Source organism: Gopherus evgoodei, chromosome 15, assembly GCF_007399415.2.
Source record: "Gopherus evgoodei ecotype Sinaloan lineage chromosome 15, rGopEvg1_v1.p, whole genome shotgun sequence".
NCBI lineage: Eukaryota > Metazoa > Chordata > Testudines > Testudinidae > Gopherus > Gopherus evgoodei.
Window position 1 is genome coordinate 21,617,070 of NC_044336.1, and position 26,113 is coordinate 21,643,182.

General features: G+C 38.3%; 1 protein-coding gene across 1 annotated transcript in view; it reads right to left on the bottom strand.

Moving 5' to 3' along the window:
* BPTF (bromodomain PHD finger transcription factor) overlaps positions 1–26,113 on the bottom strand; it is a 92,873-nt gene that overhangs the window by 35,654 nt on the left and 31,106 nt on the right. The window contains 11 exon segments of the mRNA XM_030535061.1: positions 1,949–4,367; positions 5,937–6,188; positions 7,464–7,599; positions 8,813–8,942; positions 9,481–9,612; positions 10,213–10,568; positions 12,848–13,023; positions 13,156–13,326; positions 18,331–18,519; positions 19,069–19,278; positions 21,069–21,292. Of these exon segments, the coding sequence (XP_030390921.1) occupies positions 1,949–4,367; positions 5,937–6,188; positions 7,464–7,599; positions 8,813–8,942; positions 9,481–9,612; positions 10,213–10,568; positions 12,848–13,023; positions 13,156–13,326; positions 18,331–18,519; positions 19,069–19,278; positions 21,069–21,292 (4,395 nt within the window).

The window sequence follows — 26,113 nt, forward strand, 5'->3', positions numbered from 1 at the left end:
AGAGGAAAAATATATAGCACTTAACAGACAGCACATACAAAAGATAGGGTAGGGACAATGCAGCCTTGTTTGAGATCTAAGCAATGTCTGACAGTGCAGGAAGGATTCATATTTAGAGCAAAATGGCTAACACTGATTTCTGAAGCTGGGAGTGTATCTGAAGGGTACCCAGGAGAAAATTAGGGGCCTCTCTCAATGAACTAAGTTGAAAAATTAACAATATTTCTGCAGGTCCATAAACTGCAGTGAAGATTTTCTGCAGGAATCTGCAAATCCCTCCCCACCAGAGAAACTCACTTTTCAGCAGTGTTTATAACAATTATTATGATTTAAATATCAAAGATAAAATATCAGTGCCTGATCACAATACTGAAGATTTTGCAAGTAATAATGGGCTGTAGAAACAGATCAAGAATTAATCAAAAAAATTTCATAACGCAATTCAGCACCAGTTATTGCTTTTTTGAAATAATGGATTTGGGTCACCTTTTCTTTTAAGGTGAAGACAGAGCAATTAGAACGATTCTTAGTAAACATTCTGTCACGAGACACAACTAAAGTTGTTAAGATAATTCTCACTAAAACCTTGATCTTGCATCATTAAAGTTAATAGGCGTTTTTCCATCATCTTGAATGGGAGCAGAACCAAGACCTAAAGCATACGAGTCTGGATATGCAGTGGAGATATACAAAATTATGGAAGAGCTTTAGCAGGCAAATCTACAAGACACCATATACCATTCAGGCCCAACTGTACAAAGGGTTGTGTGTTATAAAGAAGAATGTTCACATAAAACCAAGAAAATTAGGATGTTGAAAGAAAATAAGATTCAGACCCTGTCTACATACACAAAAACACGTTTAAACATGGTTATGGCTAAAAGTGTATTACAGCGTATCTCACATCCACACAGGCTATAAAAAGTCAATTTGTAACTACATTTTAAACTTCACAGAAATTGTGTCTACACTAAACTTTTTCTAACATTTCCCACTACTGCATCTTTATCTATGAGAATGCTCGTATAGATTGACCTCTATTGTTAAGCATCCTATCTAGTGTAGATAAAACTACTGAAAGAAAAACATGGGATCTTAAAAATGGTCATAACATTCCCTCCCACCACCACCACCAAAACACTAGACAAAAAGAAAACATTTAATGCAGCTGAGCCACAATCAAGTTTAAATATGGCTATTTCTGCATTATAAACAATCTCAGAAATATTTTGTTCCAACAAGTTATTCCACCTATTCATTGATTACAGATAAGACTGAGGTTCCATCTCCACTGGTCTTTAAACAGAGCCTGAGAATCAGTTCCATTTAAATCTATTTCCACCACTTTTGTTTAGTGTGGGGAGGATCACTTTTCTTTTATGGTAAACCTTGCTACAACACTGTTTTAAACTCTGGTTCTGTGTTGTGTGGATCCATCCAAAAACTGGCAGGTCAGGGCTTGTCAACATGGGGAACAAAAATAACTAAGGACTTGTCTACATGGAGAAGTTAGTGCACAGCAAGCTAGTGTGTAAATTTACAGTGCCCTTGCTACTCTGGCACTACTTTCCTGGCGTAAACATTCTTACTGAGCACTTAAAGCACCCTCATCGGTATAGCTCAGAGCTAAACTGCCAGAGGGCACTTTTTTGTGCACAGTAAGGGGTAGCGCTGGAGTAGCTAGTGTGCTGTAAATTCACACCCTAGCTTGCTATGCACTAACTTCCCATAGAGACAAGCCTGACATCACCTGTAATCCACACCTTTACTGATTTCAGTGCAAACCTGTGTGTGGATGCTTATTTTGGGATAAGAATGCCCTATTTTGATATGTCTTAAGTCAATAAAAAATTACCTTTGGTAAGCCTATTGTGTTGCTTCCATTTTTACAGTTAATTTCACCTCATCCCAAATTCTTCTTTAAAAAGGTAAACATTAAAGTATGTACCTCCAAGTGATACCAAAAGTTGGTCTTGGGGATGGATACGGCCAAATATCCATGGCAGGTTTTGCATTGTAGTTGAAATAGGGAACCTCTCTGATCCCTCCTCTTCTGGCCAACTTTTTTAAATCATCATTGGGTAAAACAAATATGCTCTTTTTACTGCTTTTGGTAACAAATTTTCTGTAAGATGGCAAAGCTGTTCCAGAACGAGTCTTCTTGGGTCTCGAAAATTTCATTAACTTCACTTTGTCCCTTGTGGAATATTCTTTGCTCACAGTCATGGAAGTCACCAATGTGCCTCCTGGAATAGTTAATGAATCAGTTACTATTGTGGTAATCACAGTTTTACTGTGCTCCTGTACAGAGATGACATCAACATTGCTGTCTGCAGCAGGTGCGGTAAGCTTAGTGACAGTGGTGGTGGTAGTTACAGTGGAAATGGCACAATTTTCTGTAGATGACACCATAGTTTGTTTATCATCCTTGAAGGCTGACAACTCTGCTACTTTAAACACAGTTTTCGATTCTGTGGAAACAGTTGATGTTGTGGTGGTCACTTCTGTAATAACAGTTTTATTTTTTGTTTTATTTTCTCCATTGACATTTTCAACTTTATTATACATCTGCAGGCCATTCTGATCAGTAAAGTCACTACTCAAGCTAGATTCCTCACAAGAAGTTACTGGTGAGGGTGGAACTTCCTTACCCTCAATGGCTTCTGTTTCCATGGACTCTATTTCACTAATCACATTATTTTCTTTACAGGAAAGCTGTGCTTGTGTAGAAGCACTATCAACAAAGCTGGATCTTTCAGGAGAACGCTGCTTTTCTCCAATATTTTGCACACATTTAGACATTTTATCTGGAAGCAGAGGATACTCTCCAGATTCACCACCAATGTCTGCAGAACTTTGTAAACATGATTTAGTATCCAAGTTATTTTTTAAATCTGTGTCCTCCATAGTGATATCACCATTCATGAATGGTTTTACAGAGGATTCTTTAATAGTCAATTGTTTTATTTCATGTTCAGGAATGGATTTACTAATATTATTGACTTTAGGTTCAATATCACTCCCTGCCTTAGTATCACAGGTATCTTTCATTAAACAGTCTTCATTTGACAATACTTTAATGTCACTGTCTTTTCCATTAATTTGAAATGCCACCGATTTCTCTCTCTCCACTTTAGTCTCTATTTCTCCATGTTTATTGTTCTTTTTGTCAGTGATACTTTTTAGATTCAGCTGATCAAGACATTTGTTTATGGTACTTGCTTCCATTTTCTGTTCCTCACCTTGCTTTTCACCATTGGCTTCAGTGACTTTAGAATTCAATAAATCACCACTAACATTTACTCCACCCATATGTTCAGGAGTTTGGCTTTCATATGTTTTTTCTAAAGGTAGCTCGTTTTTTAATGATTGTTTCTGACCAGATAAAATCTTGTTTTCTGTTTTAACATCAGTGTTTTTCTGAGCAATATCTTTTCTCTCATCGTTTTCTTGTGGAGACACTGGTTCAGAAAGGCTTTCCAGTGTGCAATTATTTTCTGGGTCACAGACCTGTTTTTCAGTTTTTTCTTCTGAGGTTGCTTTTTCAGCAATGGGCTGAACATCTGTTTCATAGCTGCTTTCAGTTACCACTGGCTGTAATGGGTTTTCACATTCACTCTGAGACACTGCGGTATTAAATATTTTTTGTTCTGAAGATTTTTCATTGTTTAAGGTGCCACTCTTGCTTATATCTTCTCTGTGTGTTTGTTTTATGTAATCCATGAAGGGACTCTCATTCTCTCTTTTTTTAAGAACCTCTTGTCCTGGACTATTATCAGCAGCGATTGGTTCAGAATCACCTTCTTTGGTGATGTTCTGAACTGAACTTTGAATTTCAGAGGCATCATCCAGTACTTGGCCTTCTCTTTGTGACAGTCTGTCTATGGAAGGCAAAGAAGGCTGGTCTGGTTCACTGGTTTTGGTACAAGGTGTACTGCTGGTTGGCAAGCAGTCCTGTACTGAATCTTCAGTTTGGATCTTACCTGAAATATGGGATCTGTCTTGGGAAAACATGTGAATCTGGCTTCCTTCTTTTGCTTTAGTTGTTTGTAGCTCATCTATGTTTTTCTGTGGACTCGCAGATCTACTGCCTACAGATTTAGAACTAGCCTCCAGCTTCATCCTTTCTAGGCGCTGTTTTTCTTCCAGCGTAAACTGTTTTACTCTCCTTTCAAGTAGTCCATCTAATTTTGATGTTTTTACTTTTCTTTTGTAGCAAGTCCATAAGTGAAACCCCTCGCTGACATTGATTAAATCTGCTTTAGAGTGAATATCCTCATTTTTTGTGGGGGATTCAATTTTTACATTATCTATCTCCATGGGTTCTTCCTTGATGGCTCTATTTTCACAATCAACTTCTCTTTCCACTGTGAACAAGAAATATTTTTGAATCAATAGGATCTCTCCGTAATGACAAAATACAATAAATAACTCGTTTTTACATGAAGTTTAGAGTAATAACTGCACTTACAGCACTACACAAAGGGCTGGATAAACATTAACTGGACTAAGAAAAACATGAAGCAGAAAACTTAAGACATTCACATACAGTACACTACTGCAGACAAGCAGTATGAAATACAATGACTAAAAACTAGTCAAAAAACTTCACCTGAGACTCTCAAAACTAAAAAAAGATTTGTTAAAAGGTTTCTTGTGCTTTAACATACATAAAAATATATACCATCCTAGGTTGTGTGTGTGTGTGTGTGTGTGTGAGTGTGTGTACACACACACACACACACACACACAGGGGTGCATTCTGTCACATATATGTCTGTCAATATATGTGTGTGTGTGAGAGACAGATTACACCCTTGCATTCACATACCACACAAGCATGGCTTGTACAGAGATTACTACAATAGTGTGTAGGGTATCACTTGAAAACACGTAACTTGTTGATCAGTAATACAGTAAAATGTCTATAGCAACATTGTGTAAAGTTATGAACATAAGCTGAAATGATGACTGAGGAGTGTTTCTCAGATAAATCTGGGTAGTGGCTAAACCAGTTTCTCAAAACACAAAAAGACAAGCCGAGGCCCCAGCCAAGTGTCAACAAAGCTGATGGGCCATCACCTATCAAGAGGCCATTCTTTGGCAAGGAAGGGGTGACAGGGACAAAGATCTGCATTTTAGCAGTGAAACAGCATGAGATCTCCTTCCTCCTCCAGACTTGTCTCTCGGTTCCCAACTGGAAATGCCTTTCAAAGAGGGACCGAAACTATAAAATGGAGGGGTAAATAATCCAAGAGGTCCTCTTTTCCCTTCCCCCGCCCATCTTATTCTCCACACCTGAGAAGACAAAGAAAACAGCCATTGGATTCTAGGGAGACAGTTCCTGTCTTGAAGACTCTGGTCAGTAACGCTATTGGAAGCACTTGGTGAGAAACTTTACTTTAATCTAATAGTTTAAATTTAGCATTAGAAAGCCAGTTAGCTTTATTTTTCTTGTAACCATTTCTGACTCTTACGCCTCATTCCTTGTACTCACTTAATCTCTTTGTAGTTAATAAACTTGTTTTATTGTTTTATCTAATCCAGTGTGTTTAACTTAAAGTGTCTGGGTGACTCCACTTAAGGCAGTAAACTGGTGTATATTATTCCCTTCTCCAGGAGAGGGCTGGGCAGTATAAGACATATTTCTGGGGGAAAATCTGGGAGCGGGAGTGTGTTGGGGTCACCCTGCAATATAGTCCAGGCTGGTGAGAGCCAGACTGTAATACAAGTGTGGCTGGCAGGCTGCAGTTACACACAGGCACTCAGGGAGTTACTTGCATGCTGGAAGGCTGTTTGCGAGCAGCCCAGGTGGGAGCTACTACCAGCAAGGTATTGTACGGCACCCAGGGTTGTAGGGCAGGGGTAAACAGTCCCTTACTGTCTGGACTGCACCCTGGTATGCCACATTCAGGTCTGAAAAATGTCTATATTACCTTCAGCTTTTGCATGATCTAAGTTTTCAGAATTCGTATCAATTTCCACCTTTTCTTCACTCATTTTTTTTTCTTCCTTTACTTGGACTCTCTCCAAGGTTTCAGAAATTTCTATTTCCTTTTGGTTCTTTTCTTGTGGATCATGAGAATCTTTTTTTCTTTCTTTAAAAGAATCAGTCTCTATTTTTACTTTTGCTGGACTTTTTCTTTTATCCAATTCACACTCATTTTCAGTGGTAACATCATTCTTTCCTATTACAATAGATTAAAAAAGTAGAAAGTTTTAAACGTTTTAACGTGCTCAAAATAACTCTGTACATTGTTAATGATTTAATTACATTATTTCCTGCATTTTACACACATCATGTACAATATTTTACCTTTTCAGCCCTCCTGAAATCAAAATTAACCATGTGTCATGGTTAATATGTAGAAAGAGAACCCAACACTACTGTGATACTTTCAAGGGGCTCAAATGTTGAATATATACAAGTATGCTATGGGTTCAATCCTGGAAAATGGTGAAAATTCCATCCACTGCAGTCTCGGGCTCTTTGGTCTGGATTTTAAAAAGTGACTAGTGTTTTTGGAAGCACAGTGAGAGATACCTTAAAAGGACCTGATTTCCAGAAAGAACTGAGCACCCATCCTCTGAAAATCAGGCCCCTTTACAGTGTCTCAAGATAGGCTTCCCAAGAAAAAAATTTTTTTTTTTTTTTTTTTCAATTTTGGCCTATACACCTTAAGCCCTGGATGGATCCAACTGGCAAAGACTTTGTGTCTGTCACTCTGCACTCCATGAGACAATAATCCAATCTAGCAGTTACAAAAGCAACCCAAAGGCTGTGTCCACCAGTAATACTGCAGAGAGAGCCTGCATGTTTTTGTGGATTCCAGGAAATGTTTTAAAAAATTTCATAGCAGTAAATTCATCCACAAATTTTCTAATATTTGAAAGGAAATCCAAGATTACTTGCAAACTACTACTTTTCTAAATAAAACTGCAGACAGACAATTTTAAGCGTCAACAGTACCAAACAGAGCTTAGATCACATTCATTCATAGGACTGGTTGACCACAAAAGCTGACCTGTATCATGATTTCTGTAGAGAATAGTTTCCTTTTCCACTGCAAAACTATGGTTTCCAAATCACATTTGTTAATGGCACAATATTTGATTACTATAGAAAATAGGTATATATCTACAATAACTAGCTTATGAATGCTATTTTTGGACATAGATTGTCCATGAACAAAGCATATGTGAAGATGCACATTATTTATAAGCACTACAAACTGCCTCAACTCCATAAATGAGACAATTTGACATAAATGATCAATTTTGTGGGGCAGCTGAAATACATGCATTATACAGAAAAAAGGCAACAGCAAATTCCTAAAGTTTACGTTGAACACTATTTAGAACAAAGCCTACTTATCTGGGATATCTTAATGCAGTCTACTAAATATGCAGTAAATTCAGTAAGTAGTATGTTATTAATTCAAAACAAAGAAAGATTCACTTACTTGGTAGCACTTTTCTGTAATTGACATTAGTATTTCCAGGTAATTTAGGCACAAATCTATGAACATGTGTTTTACTAATCCAGCTCCAACCACCATATCCTGTTACTCTATATTCCTCTCCTTTTTGTTTCCAAACCTGTAAAAATATTTTACAACATTAATTTTTAAAAACATTATTTACTGAAACCTTTACAGATGGGTTTAAAGAAGTATGGCAAGTTACCATAACATTATTACTTTGCACTTACATAGCACTTTTCAGACGCACAATACTTCAGGCTAAAAGAAAATTTTCTTGAATAAAAATCAATAGCCCCCCTTAATCATTTAAATGAGTTGGGTGCTGGTAACTTCTGAGACTACTTCTTCCCTCCTGTGATCTTGCTTTGTTTGAAGGACTGCAGTTTACAGCATCCTAATTTAACAGTGATGCAGCTGGAGGTTAGATGTTTTCAGGAAAAGGTCACTGACTAGAATTTGCTTTCCACCAAGACCCAATTTGCTAATCTTCAGGTCATGCTGTGAACCTATCTGTTCTCCAAGGTTTTTATCTGGAGGGAAGGGAGAAGTTGGTGGATGAAAGGATGTTGTAAGAAAGTCTGACTTTTTTTTTTTTGAGGGGCAAAGGGGACGAAATGTCCAGCAATTTTAGCTTCTGGACACTGATTCTAACAATCACTGGTGTGTTTACAAAGATTGTACATATGCCACCATTAATGACTAGGAATTTTTTAATAAAGATGAAAGAAGCAGATATACAGTTTTGTTAGCTTTTGCATACTGGAGGACATCTGTTTCAAAATGTATACCCAAAAATAAACTGACAACACAACTCAGTCCGATAGCAAAATTCCAACAAATGTTAGCTTAAAATAAGACTCTCTTTATTTGTTAGCCCACGAGCTCAGGATATTATTCTAGTTGTTTTCTACTTTAGAGCGTATGAGCAACAAAAAACAAATCCCCTAAAAAATTCAGAAGCAAATGCAACCAAGTCAATTCCATAATGAATATCCACTGAAGAATATCATAGCCTTTAATATGTAACTTGTGTTTCGACAGTAACGTTTCACTGTTTCATATCTCATTTCAGCACAAGTTAGCTAAAAGATTTCTTACTTTTTATATTCAATGATACTCCACTCTTCACCTATTAAACTTCCATTAAAAACAGTTGCATATTTTGCATCATAAACAAGAAACACAGGCAAACTCAAAGGATCAGGTCATGGAATGAAGAATTTGGTCATTAACATCTTAATTATAAAACAGAGTTGTATAAAGGACAATTGCTACAAAAATAAAGCCTTTTATTATTTCTAACCAAAATTGCAAGGCAGAAACATTACCTGATGTTTGATAGGAAAAGTATATTTCACCCATGTAGCCTGTTGCATTGTTTCTTCCTCCTCTTGTTTCCTCTCTTTTTTTTTCACCTTCTCCTTTTCTTCTCTTTCAATAGCTGTCATTCTGTGTAATCTAACACATGCAAATACAGTCAAATTTTGTAAGCAAATTTGAACACCCTAACAATGGCATATACCACCCCCTTGAATGACTAAGATTTAGATAAGGGAAAAAACTACCAATGAATATTAGGTTAAGGAATAATATTAACAACATACATTACTTGTATGAGCATTTACACAATTACAAAAGCAGCTGATGGCAAGAGTATTCAACATCACGAATGTTACTCCTACTCTTATCCCAAGATAAGAGAATGTCAGATCCCAACAAATTGGGGTTTTTGAAAGTTCTTCACTGTTGCTTTCTTAGACTTTCCCCCGTTGATGTCAGTTGAGGCTGGGGCTTAGGTAAATCACTGGGTTTAAGTAAATCATTGTTTGAAGGAAAAAGAGCAATGAAACTGGATACGTTGTCAATAAAAGATTTCAGTATCATTTGGTAGAATGTTTGATTGATGTCTGACTGAATTCTCATCAATACTCTTAATTACAGTTTTAGCTTAACCAATGCTACAGATAAAAGAATACATTCATAAAGATTCTCTTACCTAGTGTGTCCCAAGGACTCCCGCCAAATTGGCAGCATAACAACTGGTTTAATTGCACACTCCAATATAGCCAAAGCCAGTGCAAATTCTCTAGGTTTACTACACATTTGAACAGCCTTAATCCAGTTAGACCTACATTGGAAAGAATGTAAAATATATGAAGTTCATTCCATGTACAATACATCAATAGGATTTTAAAGTAGACTAAACTATTAAAATATATTTGCTAAAACACTGCATAATTTCAGTTATGCATTACATATCACATTTATTCACACGTCTGTTCCAATGTCTGTTCTATATTGCTCTCACAGACAATGACTACGGACAACACAAAGCATAGGCGCCAACTCTGTGGGAGCTCTGGGTCTGGAGCACCCACTGGCAGCCCCACTGATCAGCTCGTCCCTCACCCCCCAGGACTTCCTGCCAGCCAGCAATCCATTGATCAGCTCCTCCCTGTCCCTCTCTCCCAGAGCCTCCTGCCTGCCTGTTCAGTGGTGTGTAGGAAATGCTGGGGGAGAAGGGGAGGAGCGGGGCTGGGGCACACTTGGGGGTGGAAAGCGGCGGGATGGGGTTGGGGTCTTGGGGGAAAGGGTGGAGTGGAGGCAGGGCCTGTGGCAGAGCAGGGGTTGAACACCCTCAGGGAAAGGAGGAAACTGGCATCTGTGCCACAAAGTAATGTTATGAAATAAAATATGGGTAAGCCAAAAACATTTGCTATTTCTTTACCTGTGGGAGGCCCAGTTGGGGTGAAGGAATGATGCAGGGATGTTGCTCTCTAGCTGAATGATAGTTAGCCTCAGAGTAGATATGGTAAGAACCTTGGACCCATGTACAGACCCATTCCATTTGAATTCTCCAGCAGGGGTCAGACAGAATTTATGTGCAAGGTGCCGTCTCTTGTCATGGTCTTCTCTGTGCTGGTGTTTGTTCAATGCAAATGAGTTGGTGGCATACTGGTTGTGATAGACACGATACTTGCCCTCTTGACCTAACTTGAAATAATTACTGATGTTTCCTTTCATCACAATTTCTTTCCTGGTGTTCAATCTGGAGATTTCCCCTTGGGAGTTAACCACCAGAACCTTGTTAAAGAAACAAAAAGTTGGTTTTTGTTTTTTATTAACATTTAAAATCTTAAATAATCTCTATTATATTCCTGTTTACAATACAGGCCTTCAATTTTCAAAGTCACATCCATTCATTCTGAATTATATATTGTATTAGTTTCTTCTAATTTATTTAATCTTTTTTTACCTTCAAAACGTTTTAGCAGTACTAAAGTATTAACAACAGTATTAAAAGTTAGGGGCCATGTTTTCTAACGTAGGCACTGGAATTGCACCCACAAAATAGATGTGCAAAGACGTTGGAATTTGTGTATGCATATAAGTAAAATAAATAAAGGTTACTGGAGTTCTTCGATGTGTGTGGTTCCTATCTGTCTTCCACTGACAGATGTGCAGACACTTCATGTGCCTACGACTGGAAAATTCTTGCTAGAACTGTCTGTAGGTCCACCCCCGGGTCTTCATGCTCAGTTTGGAGCACGAGGAGCAGAAGGGGCAGTGTGGTCAGACTGCCTCTCTAGTTACCTTCCTAATGCAAGTAACCTTAGGATAAGGCTCTGCAGCAGCGGGGAAGGAGGGAGAATACTGATAGGGACCACAAATCTCAAAGAACTTGTTATCATAAGGTAACTAACTAACTTTCTTCTTTGTGCGGTCCATAGGTATATTCTACTGAGGGTGATTCACAAGCAGTATTCATTGAAGGGAAGGGTGAGGACCCTGGCTGTACCACCAATTAGAGCAGGGTGACCGCAGGCACCATCTAAATGTGCCTGCATCCTGGCTGGAGGTGGAGCATCCACCGAAATGCCACCGAATTTCTGCGGCATTTCAGCGGCGACGCCTCTCGATGACGTCACTTGTCGGCGGCAAGTGGCGTCATCTAGAGGCGTCACCGCCGAAACGCTGCTGAAATTTGGTGGCGACACCTCTCGATGACGCCGCTTGCCACCAAGTGGCGTCATTGAGAAGCATCGCCGCTGAAACACCACAGAAATTCGGCGGATACTCCACCGCCGCGGCTTACTCTTTGGAGCAGTGAGACAATGCTGTGCTCCTTGTGAACTCCTGATGCTCCCACTGGGGCGCAGACACACACCTGACTTGGGGGATGTTGGAGAAGAGGTCCTTTTCTGGATCAGTACCTGAAGGCAGATTTCTCCTACTTATCAGAATGTTTCCTACTCTTCTCATGCCATTTGGAGGAGTCCTCAGCTCTACTCCTATAAGCTCCACAGACACAGAGGTCACTGTGCTCTGACAGGCACTTCGTGATGCTTCTGCCTGATGTACCTAGGGGTCTGTCGGGCAAGGCTTGAACAGGCATTTCATGGCATTATTTATTAGGAATCTCCAGAGCCTATATCACAGGCTTGATGCGTTTGGCTTGGAAGAGATTGGCTAAAAGTGCTCTTGGAGAGGACATGAGCTTCCGTGAGGCAGCAGAAGCATTTGAGATGGTCACTGCTGACTTGGAAGGCCCAGCAGCAGGAAACGCAGTTGTTATATGCATGGTTGTTGGGCATACTGGTCATCCCATATGGATGGGGGCTCAAGGTAGGGGAAGACTTCTCAAGGCCCTGACTGCTAAAAACTATCCCATGACTATGCTAAAATCTATCTAAAAGTTATTTACAAATATTTACAGTTTGACAAAGAAGCAACTAGCAAATGCTGAAGACACAGAAAAGGTTCCATATCAGACCACAGGCAGTAGAAAGGAACAGCAGAAATTGTCAGTCTTTGCCGCCCCGTATGCCCTCAGTTCAGAGCATGAGGAGGAGAATCCTCAATCTCAGAGGCATGGGACGCATGCACACCCCTCAGTGGAATACACAAAGGCACATGACAGTCAAATATGATAAGAAAATACCAAGATGTTACAATTAGCAAGAGAATTTCTACATATCTGATCAATAAAAATAGGGGTAAAAATATATTTAACTAGTTTGTGTGTGTACACCATACCTACTGCATCACTCTCCTGGAAAAGAAAACCAACAGAACCTGCTTCACATTAAAGGAAAGTGACTCTACTCCACTTTGTTATTGTCACACCACTCTACAGAGAGCAAATCAGAGCATGGCTATACAGAGAGAAAGGGGGTGGAATAAAGGACAAAAAGGAGGAAGAACTTTACCTCTGATATGGCAATTCCACTAACTTGTGAATTTCTCATGTACCTCCTAGTATGTCACTGACCCTATTTTCTCAAGGCTAGCAGCAAGAAGGTTTTTTCTTATGTTACCAATATAATCCTGTATTTTGGAAATTCTCAAAATGGAGTACAAACCTCTCTGCCTTCTTTAAATAATTTATTTGCTTCGTGTGCTGCTGCAGCAACCTGCTGGCTTTTCATCTGGCTCAGCTTGCTATCTGGATTTCGTAATCGGGTAAGCATTCGTGTCGAGCCTGATGTGCCTTTCCCTGTGCATGGAGAATCACTTCTTTCACCATTGGATTTCTCCCCTGCCACAAAAATGTAATTTAAACAAACATGAAAAAAGAATGAAGGTAATATATTCCAAATGTGTTTATATACGGGAATTAAGAAATTTAAGAATCAAGTTTAGAAAGAAGCTTAGTGACACTTATTTTTACCTATTTCTTCTGAGGTCTGCGATCCTCCTTCTGCATTTTCAGCATCATCAGATGTCTTAATAGAGTCATTCTGCATAGAATTTACCTCGCTGCTATTGCTGTTTTCGACAGACTGGAGTGGTGCAGCTGATGCACTAGGACTGATACTGGGGGTCATCTGACCAGTTTCTTCTACAAAAGAAGGACTTCAGATATTTAGTACTGTATCAATTAAGCTTTCTTTTAGAGTTTTTAAACTTTAAGAAAAAAAGTGTCAGATAAGCTACTGAAACATCAATAACACATTTGTAACATGGAAGAACTGGTGGTTTTAAAATTACCTCAAAAAGTCTACCTAAAATCTTTAACATACGAAGCATACACAGGCATATGCACCTACTCGAAAGAAAGGTCTCCCCTCTCCCCAGTCAGCTTTCAAATCAACCACAACTGTTCAAAATTTCTATGGTCAAATAAGCAAGAGAGTAAAAACAGTAAGTGATTGTTTTAACTTTAAGCATTAAATAGACAAATTCTGCATAAATAATATCTTCATAAATAGTGCCAAAAGTTCATTTGTCTATTTATAGACAAGTACATGCTTTTCAGTAGTTCAAACCTACAAATGAAAAATTAATCACTATTTCTTTTGTTCTTTGCATTTAACCTCTCCTAGATTCCAGCAGGATTTTCTGCCTAACCTGCCATTCAAAATAAATATTCTTCACATCCTGATATTCTGAAACTGCTGATTAACATTACCAAAATATATGTTCAGCAAAATACAAATTAACGAAGAGTGAATCAGCAAAGACCACACATAACTTAGAAACTATCCATGCTGTCAAACTCTCAGGAGAAAGACAAAATTAGTTTTCTTACCTGCAACTTTAGCTTCTCCTCACATGGATACACTGCTCTGGACAGATACTCCCTAAATTTGTCTAGTATTCTATACAGGTTTGGTTTAACATGAGATTTTCTTATCTTTCTTCAAGACAGGACAAAAGGAAATATTAAATCATGCTAAAAGATGATGAAGTGTTGACAATATAATAGATGGATTTCTTTAGTTTTAGGTTTTTTTGTTTTTTTTAAAGTTTTGCTTCTTTGGAAATGTTTACTGAGGAAAGGTGTGATTAGTTCAGCAAGCATGAGTGCAACTGACGATGCTTCCAAGTCCTCCTCCTCCCAAAGAACTTCAATTCTTTTGCTAGACTGCAGAGAAATACCCCTGAGTTATGACTTCTGTCCAGAGCACTGGATCCACTGAAGAAGAATACTTGAAATTACAAAACCTAATTGTTTTATAAAAACAAGCACTGTAAAACAGACTAAATAGAAGTCAATCATTTTTATACACATCTTTACTGAGTATATTTTTTAATAAAACAAAGTAGACTCCCTAGTTTTGTGTCTGCAAGCTAAGCATTACAGGACTGTGTTAGAGAATAAAAACCAAGAAATCAAAGTGACCAGTTTGTTTTTGCTATCCAAACTAGGGGGAATGCAAAAATGGAACATTAATGGTGAGAAGTTGTTTTTTTTTAAATTCTTACAGTTTTAAAAATATAAAGTGTTATTAGTAACAGATAAAGAATCTTTTTTAAACTGACAGTGGCCCATGAAGTAATTTTTTAAACTGTATTCTATTTACCATCTCTGAATTAGAAATAAATGGATCACACTGCCTGTAGCTGTATTTAAAATGCAGTTCCTCCCTCATCTCTTACAGCTAAGCAACAATTTCACCAAGACAACGAATATGCTTAGGAACATCTACTCTAACTGGATGAACTGCCTTTTTTAAACTAGAAATTCTAAAAAAACCCCAAACCCTATCCACATATACTGGAAACAAGCCTCTACATAGACTAGTTCACATATATGGCACAAATGACGTAATGTTTAACCACCCACATGAAAAATGAAGACCTTCCTTCTATTATCTGTAACATTTGTGAATGACATTTTCTCCAACAACAAAATTAAACAGTTCTGACAATTACAAAAGAAGGGAAATTCAGAAATAACATCTATAACATCCTTAATGCAACATGATTTGATTATGTTTTCCTGTTACTCCAATGGCTTTCTGAACATCCAGGATGCTGTGAGTTAAATCTTTATCCATGTCATGTTATAATTAGCAAAATCAGAGTAGATCCCTGCAGAACATGCCTGAGACGGTTCCGATATTCTAAAAATGATATGCCTGCCTACTGCTTTCGCTTTTTGACCTAAGAGATACAAAATATGGACAAAATCTTTATGAACTCAGAAGATGCTGGAAATCCATAAAGTATCCTAGTGAAGTAATTGGCCACCTAACAGGTACTTTGTGTTCCATCCCCTCACTACTGGTAGAAGAAATGGACTGCCCTCCAAAGGGATGGAGAAGCTTGCATCCCTAACATAAAAACATTTTAGTTGGTTTGATGGACTCTGCCAGTTTGGGTCCATTCCTTAAAGTTCTTGAATTGTAGGACTTCTGGAACCTCATCTGGTAGCAAGACTTAAGAGGATCTGAGCACGGTGAAAGAAGGACCAAAGAAGACTACTCGGGCTCCACAGGCTGTCCTCAACCTGGAAACTCTGAAGAGCTTGATTCAAAGCCTCCCACCTTTAAAAGCAGCAATAATGAGTGTCTGTCACTCTTGGCATCTTGACCTTAACGAGCGGCTCTTCCCACCATGAGGTTACTCATAAGTAGAAAGGAGACCAAGGTTTTTATGTCTAGGGAGACACCTGGCAATAAGTCTAAAACCAAGCAGGTTGGTCCAAATCTCCACGTACTTGTGATCTACTAAAGAGTCTAGATTCAGAAGTTGGAACTAAATAGCTGATGTCTTAGAGCACAAGGCTATGGCTGAACCTGTCAAAATGGTCTGTGATCAGGTCATGATTTCTCCTGAGCTCAGAATCTTACAGAAAAAACATACCTCCTCCATCTAGAGCTCTGACTGTCCAAATTAGTGACTGGGGTGCCTACATGCAGTAGGGACCCGTGGGTCTCATACGATCTCTTAAGCAGACACAGAAAAGAAAAGGTAAAATTAGTTTTAGGGCCTGGTGAGCATCTGGCTTATTTCAGGGTTTCCTATCTCCTTGATAACCTTGTATAAGGAAAACATAAGAAGGGCTTTTGCCTGAACCTGAACAACCTCTTCTTGACGGCCCTCTGTTCCTGGAGTCCTCCCTGAACAAAATCCAGACTTTGGACATCACCGCCCCAAGGGTGCTTAGATACTTCGGTGGTGAATGTGGTATACAACCCTACAGAGAACAGAATAGAGAATAGAAAGATCTCGCCATCCTCTTGAGATGTGGGCCAGGTCTCCCTCGCTGGGAAGTACTCACCATCAAAGCAGCAAAGGAATAAATCTGCTTAGAATCCATGGGTTCTCAGAGCACCCCTAACCTTGTTTTGGGCGAGACACAGATCCAAAATATGACCAATGTTAATTTTGGTCCACCTGCCCTATTGCTGGTCAGGGAGGATAGAACCATCCAAGGCCTGGAGTTTGGAGAAGTGGAAGGTAGACCATCCCCACCCAACAGAGATTCACATAAGGACCTCAGATCCAGAGTACATATAGCTGGGAAGAAAATGGGGAGATTCTCTCTTCCATATCTACATCTCAGCTTCTGCTCCACCTATGTGGGAATGGATACCTGCCTGGTGTACGTCATAGGTCTCCCCACACTCTTCAATAAAGGTCCCAAAGACTATGACTGTGCAGTAGCAGCACACTTATTACTGTGAGGTAGCAAAGAATTAAGGGGAGGTTGCAGGTAGAAAAGCTTAGCTGGATGCAACCAGCTAGAGCTACTTGCAAAAATGTAACAATGAACAGTAGCCCAGAGTCCAGCCCAATAAACATCTCCATAAATGAATTTTTAAACAAAAAATATAAACTCAAATTTGGAATCAACAGGCATATGTACTTTCCCCATGCACCTACAGTAATATCCTGTAAGAAAAGGATTATTTCCTCATTAACTCTAAAAGGAAATATGTACTCAACAGGTGATTTGTAAACAGTAATGGAAAAAAAATTATGCTTGATGTATAAATCCTAAACAAAAATATGTTTTTTCCCCTCCCAAGCACAAGCAGATTTTCCCTGTTGAAGATGTACATAAAACTGCTAATCCAGTTACAAAGCTACCTACTAATGGAGAGAAATAAAACTAACTGGTGGTAGAGAATAATGAGGGTCATTTCATACAAAAGAATTAAACACAATAATGTTTTAAAAGTTAAATAACCACCCTGAAACATTACAGACTATGTCTGTATGGAGGCATTTTACTTGTTCTTGGACCACAGCACACCACATTTTTCAATGTGTTATCAACAACCAACTTTCAAATCTAGCATACCAAGTGTATTTTTTTCAACTGCAGTACCTTATTTGTAATATTGATTCAAGTGAAAATACACCTTTCATAATCTCAGTTAATGCTATGAGTTATTCAAATTAATTTATCTGTTGCTAATGTAGGAATTTGGTCAAAAGTACAATATTCTCTCTCTTTTCTGAAAAGTATTTATATGGTTTTAATGTACTAATTAATGCTCCAGACCTACGCAAGTCATACTCATTCCTGAGTTTCAAGAAAAGAATTGAGTTTTATGGAATATCGAATTACTGCTGCAATGAAATAAAAAACTGCTTAAAATAAAAACAAACTTTGTACATACATTATTAAGCATCAGCTTACTGATTTTGGGGATGATGCAAGACTTTTCTCCAGGTAACCCAATGCAAGAACCTATATGAATAACTGCAAATACTAATTTTTTCTTATTAGTAATTTTTAAAGTACATTACAGGTTAAACGATTTAACAGCCATTAGCAAATAAGAGCTTGAAATAAACCTTTGTAGGATGTTCACCACCACTATGGTTTGCAATGAAGAAAAATAAAATACATAGTAAAGAGAATATGAGAAAAGCTTAGCCACAGTAATCTTTGGAGCATGGAAGCATATGCTAACAGCAGGGAGGACCACATCAAAAAACTGTAAATGTTAGATGACAATGCAGCAGTAAAGGATGGCACTGCAAGCAAATAGCATGAATGAACATACACTGTAAATGATTTTAGTTTGGACAAACCAGAATTTATAATAAGAAAATCTTAAAGGTTCCCCAAATTACAGAGGCATTGATACAGCGCTCTCTGTACCTGAGAGATCCTCGGGGAGCTCTGATGCCAACTTCTTCTCTGCCACATTGTTGCTATCAAAGGTTTCTGACTGACACCCCATTGCGTTCTTCCCTTCAGAGGAACTAGTTTCTCCTGCAGAAGGATATGTGGTGCTGCCGTCTGTGCTTGATGCCACAGAGTTACTTTTATCCCCAACGTCTGTTGGCTCTACAGTGAAATGCACAACAAATTTTTAAGGATATTCTTAACATTTCCTTAGGATGTCATCTGGCCTTATCCATGCTAAAAGGCAGACTTTGTGCAGTTCCTTTTATTCTGTCTACTTTGTAGCACCAAAATATATTGAGTGTATTTCTGCAGTAAGGATAGTGTCTTCATAGAATTAGAGAACAGAAACAGGCCAAAAATATTTAATCCTAATTAAAAAATAGCATTAGAAATCAACCCTTTGACACTGGTGGATGTACACATATTGACTGCCACCAGTGAGTTCCATGCCAGAAAAGCCAGACATCTCAAAGCAAAAATGGAGTCGAACTGTAAAACCGCAGTAGGGAAAATGAGCTAACACTACCAAAGAGAAACAATGGCATATAACCATAAAGAAGCAAACCGGCATTCTCTCTTTAAAAGCAATTTAAAAAAAAAAATCTTGCTAGTGTAAAAATTACATTAATATTTCCAGAAGTAAATGTGATAATAAAAGGTTATTTAAAAACAATAAAAATATTGCTAATGCTAGGTCAGTTTCTTTACCTTCTGTTTTTCCGTTTTCTGAATCTTGTTCAGGTGGTGTTTCTTCATTTTTTTCCTGTAGTTGGTCTGCAGGTTCTTCCTTGCTTTTTTCAGTATCTGTTTGGTCATTATTTTCAACATCATTTTTGTCCTTATCTGTTTCCTCAGCTGCTTGACTTTTATCCTCCACTATTTCTCCTTTTTTTATTCTAATAGCGTCCAATATTTCATCTACAGTAGGGGAAAAAACAGTAAAATTCAGGCAACAAGTATCAAAATACCCTTTTACAGAGCCATTAAGTAGAAGTCTTAAATCAGAAGCCATTTAAATCAAGATGGCCTTCAGGTTTAAAGCATTACCTTTCACAATCACAAAACAAAAGCCAGTAGCTAAGAACAAAATTTAACATTCAAGTTCTTACTCCTTTTTCCATTTTCATATCTATAGAAATTCGAATGCTCGAGTTCTTGATTTCTCAAGATTATGTTATGTACAAAATACCAAACCCCTTTACAGAGTCCTTTATTGTTCCACCGTAGATAAATTGAGTTTCATCTTACTGTTTGTGGGGTTCTACATAAAGTTTAAAGATGCTATCACACTTTCTCTAGAAAATTAGGGGTTTGCTCCAGTGTTTTTGTTGAAAATTTTTGCATAGCCAGTGTCATATGCCTGTTTATTCCTGCCTCTCTTCACACTGGGGGAAATCAGGAGGTCAGGATCAAATCTGTTTCTGCCCCTCCCCCCCGCCTTTTTTTTTTTTTTAAGCGGTCTACGTGGTTTTTGGGGGCTGGGACTTTATCTTGCTTGTTTTCTCTGCCTAGGATTTTCCTAGATTTTGTACTTTGTCAAAGCTATCTAGAGAAAACAGATTATAGCAAATGCCAAGTCACATATATCCATGGAGTTCCTTTAAATCTTTCACATCAGAACCAAGAATTATTGCCACAATACACAACTCATACAAAAACACGTAGTTCTTTTGTTTACTAGTAGCAGTAACATTATATAATTGTATTTGAGGAGCATTATGTACTTCCCCCAGTTAGTAGCATTTAACATTTACTTTACACCAGATTGCTGGATAATTAGAAATTCTAAAATTTAACATTAGGGAATTTATATCTTTGGCACTCATTTGAAAGGGACTGTACTTTGACAGCAGTCTACAATATTCTATTAAAACACATGGCTCAGACTTCAATATTTAACAAGAATTCTGTGGAGAAATGAAATTTTAGTAAAAATGTTAAATTAAAACGAAGTTGAGTAGATCTCATAATTCATAATTGTAGTGTCAATGTCTACAAGTACTAGATAGGAAATTTCTCCTTTACTTCCTGATAATTAGAAAGCTACTGGAGTATTAAATATGTGGACCTGCAGATGCAGAAGACTAGGTCTCTAAACAAAACTCGACAGAGCTAAAATTAAAAAGCTATTAAAGTCATATTTCTCAGGTAATTCAAAATTTATTCTTCCCCTTCAAAGAATATTACCTCCAGATAGAGCTAACAGGAAGGACAACTTTGTTTTGAACCCCTGCCACTAGTAATCCCTATGAAATCCAAAAAAGGTATAGATTTGGACTTTTCTCTGGAATGGTCATATCACCACATAAATTTAATTAACAGGATACTTAACCATTTCAATAATGAACACTCCATCTCTCTCCCTTTCCCCAGCACACACACACTCTTACATGGAACATAGCACTAAGTCAATGGAAATTCAGGACATAAGTATGTTTGGCAGTGCTAGAAGAATATGTCTAGAGGACATATCAAGCAGTTCAGTAGGACTAGAACTGTTGAAAACAGGAAGTATGGAAGCAACTTTGAAAGTTCTTAACATTGCTACAGCTAGCCAGGTTGATGTTAGAAAGTTAATACATTTCAAAAAAGCATTTGTGTATATGAAACTTGGGGGCAGACATTATTGCAATGTTTAAAGACTTTGAAGTAAAATCATAATATGAAAGTGTTTAACATTCATTCCCATGATAGACAAATATTCCTACCATTTGCTGCAGCAAGGAAAGATTTGTTGTTGCCCCGCGCTTTGTTAGTAAGGTCTTCTGTGATATCCATATGCCGATGAATTTCTTGGCACATTTCTTCAAGAGTTTTGCAAAGATCAGCTTCCCAGTAATCTTTGTCTAGGCATTCAGTTAACTGTGCCAGCTGGACCTTTGTGCTATAGTACCAGAGTTTCTTATCCTTCTCATTGTCTGAATCTTCCTCTCTGCAATAACAGTTTGAGAACAATTGTTTTATACATTTCAGATAAATGAGGAAAATTAAATATGAGATTACTCTCCCCTTTTTTTCCAGGAAAATATTAAACAATAAGGGCTGAATAAGATAACACTTGAGATTCACGTTTGGCCTCCCAAGCTTCTAAAGAATTTCCCTCTCTCTCTTTCCACCTCCAAATGCTCTTTTCACACCACTTCCTCCTTGCTCCCTCAAAAAAGCCAACATTCATGATCATTTCCCTGGGAGGTTAAAAAAAAGCTTTTAAATCATTGCCTCAGATTTGGTTTGTCCATCTCCCAAAGGGATTTACTACGGTTACTTTCCAATTACACCTCTACCCCGATATAATGCAACCTGATGTAACATGAATTCGGATATAATGCGGTAAAGCAGCGGGAAGGGGGGAGGGGCACACTCTGGCGGCTCAAAGCAAGTTTGATATAATGCGGTTTCACCAATAACACAGTAAGATTTTTTTGGCTCCTGAGAACAGCGTTATATCGGGGTAGGGGTGTATTACAATATTGCTAAATGCCTATGCTCCCCAAGCACTCTTAAAAGCAATGCAATATTATGGCTTTGACATATTTAAAATTTCAGTCAAAAAATTTAAAGACGGGGAATCTCATAATAACCATAAAATTTGTATATTACTATTCAGATAGTATTTACTTGTGTGCGCACGCACCAGAGTGGCGAGGAAGGCACTGGCCCTTGCACTCACTGCAGAGGGTCTTTATTCAGATCCCTGTAATTTGGAGGTTTTGGGAGCACAATGCTCCTCCTCTATATCTAATTCTTCCAAACAAACCAGTCTAACATATCAAGGGAACTTGCTGAGTTTCCCTCACTACTAGCCCTCTCTAGTGTCCGTGTCTGTCCCCAGCCCCCCCATGCAAGTGGATGATTTGGTCTTATGTATTTAGGAACACAAGCACCCTTAGTAATTTTATGAAGTTTATTTACATATTAGAATACTTTAAATTAGGATTATAAAGCAAGATAAACAGTCAGTTACACACAGACAGTGCAGAAAAATTCCAATTCACCGAAGTGTTGCTATGAAGACAAACATCCTTAAAATTGACAAAAATATCAGGAGCTTGGAAGCAATGGCAATATTACATTACATTAAATCAATATCTTTCTAGACACTACTTCAAAATATGTTTTTGATTGGCTGACAGAATCTGGCATATTGCAAAGAAATACCACTCTTTCCATTAAAAAGGACTTAGGGGAAATCTTTGCTTTTGGAAGGCAACCTAATTTATTCCTTTAGTCCAGTGGTCCCCAAACTTTTTACCTTGGGTCCCCATTACTGCTGTCCGTGCCCCCTCTCCTCCCCAAAGCTATCATTGGGACCTAGGAGTGAGGCCGGGAGCTGGGGCCGGTGTCAGGGCTGGTGCCAAAGCAGAGCGAGGCTGTGTGGTGCTCCCTCCATGCCCTCTGTGGGGACTGACGTAGGCCCCACCACATCCCCCACCCTTCTAGAAGGGTGTGCCCCATAGTTTGGGGACTACTACTCTAGTCTTTCTAACTTCCATCTGATCTTCATAGTTTAGCATGTTTTAGTTATTTATTATTTAGTAGTTTAGTGGTTTTAAAAGGTTTCCAAGAAAAATGGTTATTTAAGAAAATTTTCAGGTTGTTCACACAGATTACAGATCAAAGGGACAGTTCAAAAATAGTTTTTATATTGTCAACCCTCTGTTCTTACTTATCTCTGTGGTGTACTCTAACACTTAGCCACCTATATGTTTTTCAAACTTAACACAGTTAGTGGTTAAGCCATATTTCATCTAAACCAAGAAAAATTTATGCTAGTCTGATAAATGCTTCAAATACTATCAGTGAAGAGATTGTGGAACTACTAGGGCATGCAGAGGAAAAGCAGGAGGCGGAAACTCGAGAAGAGAAGGGAGAGAAAACGGCACACAAATGATAATATAGCTTATTCAGAGAAAGGAAGAACAGACTGTAAATGAAAAGAACAGATAAGAGAAACAAGTGGTAAAAGAGCAAGAGGAAAGAAAAGAATACATGCTTACGGTGTTGTATCTATTTGTTACTCTTGTTTTACATCCCTGGCAAACACACCACTGCAATGATGGGAGTGGGAAGGATTGGCAGAGCTGTTGTAGGTGCTAGACCATCATTTTGTTGCTTACTAACATTGTTGTGCACATATAATTGTTGATAAGCATTATACTTCTATGAAATTACTTAATTACTCAGCAGCAACCATGTTTGTTTTTCATTCTGAACCCAATTTATAAATCACAGAAGATTACTGACTAACCAATACAGAATCCCACTTCATCTATCTATCTTAGTTACTTAGAAGACTCCCATTATCAGAGTGCCTCTCAGTCTTTAGTGTTTTATTCTTAACATCCCTGTCAGGTAGGGAAGTACTGTTATCACCATTTTACAGATTGGAAATGGAGGCAGAAAGAAGCTAAGCGACTTACCCAGACTTTGGCTGTGGCCATCAAGCAGGTTTCCTCCTTTGACCTCATTTTTCCCCACCTAGCTTCCTACCAATCAATCCAAAATGCCACAACTGAAGTCCTATCTGTTGCTCTGATCATACAATTACCCAGCTTAAGCGACCTACCCCATCCTCCCCTTATCTGTTCTCATTTCTTCTTACTCCAGTGTCGCAGGGCTCCTGCAGGTCACCCCATCATACAGCAATATAGATTTGCATCTAGTAGATGTCTCTCTCCATTCCAGGCAGAGAGACAGAGAGCTTACCCTACCATCTACAAATTGTCATGTTACGGTCTGAGATACCAACAGAATCCTGAGCATCCAGATGGATGTTACATCACAAAGCTCTAATCCTGAGCCACCTAGATGGATGTAGTCAAAGCTCTAATCGTTTCATGACTGCTCTGATCATGTACAGGAAATAGACTACTGAAAAAGTGTTTTTTGAGAGTGCCAACTAATTTCTTCAAAGGTTTCACTGGGCATGGTATTTCCCTTGAAAAAAAGCTACAAAGAACATAAGGACAGCCACGCTGGGGCAGACCAATGGTCTCCAGCGTTTCTGCAGCCTCAAGCAGTGGAAGAGGAAAAAAACAAAACAAAACAAAACACAAAACAAAACACCAAAAACCAAAAACACCAAACCAAAACACAAAACAAACAGCCGTGACCAGTGGCAGCTCTACTGCCGCCACTTCATTCTTCAGCGGCAATTCAGCAGCAGGTCCTTCCCTCCAAGAGGGACTGAGGGACCTGCCACTGAAGAGCCGTATGTGCCACCCCTTTCCGTTGGCCGCCCCAAGCACCTGCTTGCTGCGCTGGTGCCGGCCCTGCCAATGGTCCATATAGCCCAGGATCCTGTCTTCTGACAGTGGCCAGTGCCAGATCCTTCAGAGGGAGTGAACAAAACAGAGCAATTTATTGAGTGATCCGTTCCATTGTCCAGTCCCAGCTTCTGACACTCAGAGGTTTAGGAACACTCAGCTAATGGTTGTTCCTTTCTAGATTAGAAACTGCTCTTCCCAGAGGACCGGATGGATAAAAACCAATGATTTAAAATACATAAATAAATAAATAATCAGATTTTGTTTATTTAATTCTATTTTTTTTGATAATATGCTTTTTGAGGAAAAGTCTATCTAAATATATTTTTTAGCTATAATGTATCTCATCATGGAACAGATTATAAATTCTAATTCTACAGTATGCGACAATATAGTCACATAATGTTTAATAAAAGTTTGTAAATGAGTTCCAATAGTTAATGGATTAGGGACCCCATTTTATGGGGTTCCATGGGTTTCTGAATAGATTATTTAGATTAATCTTTCTATCCACCCAATGGGACTCAGTGCTCAGTTTAGAAGATACCATCAGAGATGCTTAGTTTGCAGTTCTCAAACTGTGGATTTGTGTCTCCAGAGATAACATGCTTGTTAACAGCAAAAATGTTTTAAAATAAATACATAATATATAGAGGGGAGAAATAACAGACCTCAATCCTATTGTCCCTCTGCAAATTTGTGTACACAGTCAAACCTCGCCTCTCTCTAAAAGTGCAAATTTTCAGAAAGTTCAATGAGTAGAAGATTGTTGGGGGCAGAATACATTTGCACAAGAAGAAGTCTGGAGATAAATGTGAGAAGGCAGGGACAGGTAGAAGAAACAAAAGTGAAACTGTATGAGCAGCATATTCCAGAAGTCTTGAGGTCTTTCTGAGTGTAGCCTTCATTGATTTGAGATCTACCATACCATTCTCTCAGTAGAAGGGAAAATCTATAATGACAGCAAGCTGTAAAAGAGACCCAGTTTGGGAATATTTTAATAAAGTTCCTCTACCTGTGGGTAAGACAGGCATGCATACAAAATGCAAACAATGCCACAAAGAAATTCAAGGCCTGGTTGCCCGAATGAAACAATATCATGAGACGTATTCCTTCTCAGGAGAAAGCTGCACTGAAGACGATGAAAGGAATATGTCTGAACAATGCAGGATCTTCAGGTTGTTAAAACTTTTTTATTTCATTCTTCTTTAAGGACTGCCTGTCTTCCTTCTGGACTATTCTTGAATTCTCATGTTTAAGCAATAAATATAGTGGTTACTCTATGGTACTATCATTTTAGGTGCAGCTGTGATAAAAAATAAATAGCTGAAATAGGCAGATCTTCCTTTTACAATTTCACCTTTAAAGTAGTACTGAGTGTCAGTGAATGCAATGAGTAATACTAAATAAGCAGTATAGTAATAATAATTAAATAACTGCATTGACTTATTTTGTTTAGGAGAATCCATCCTCAACATACAGGATTC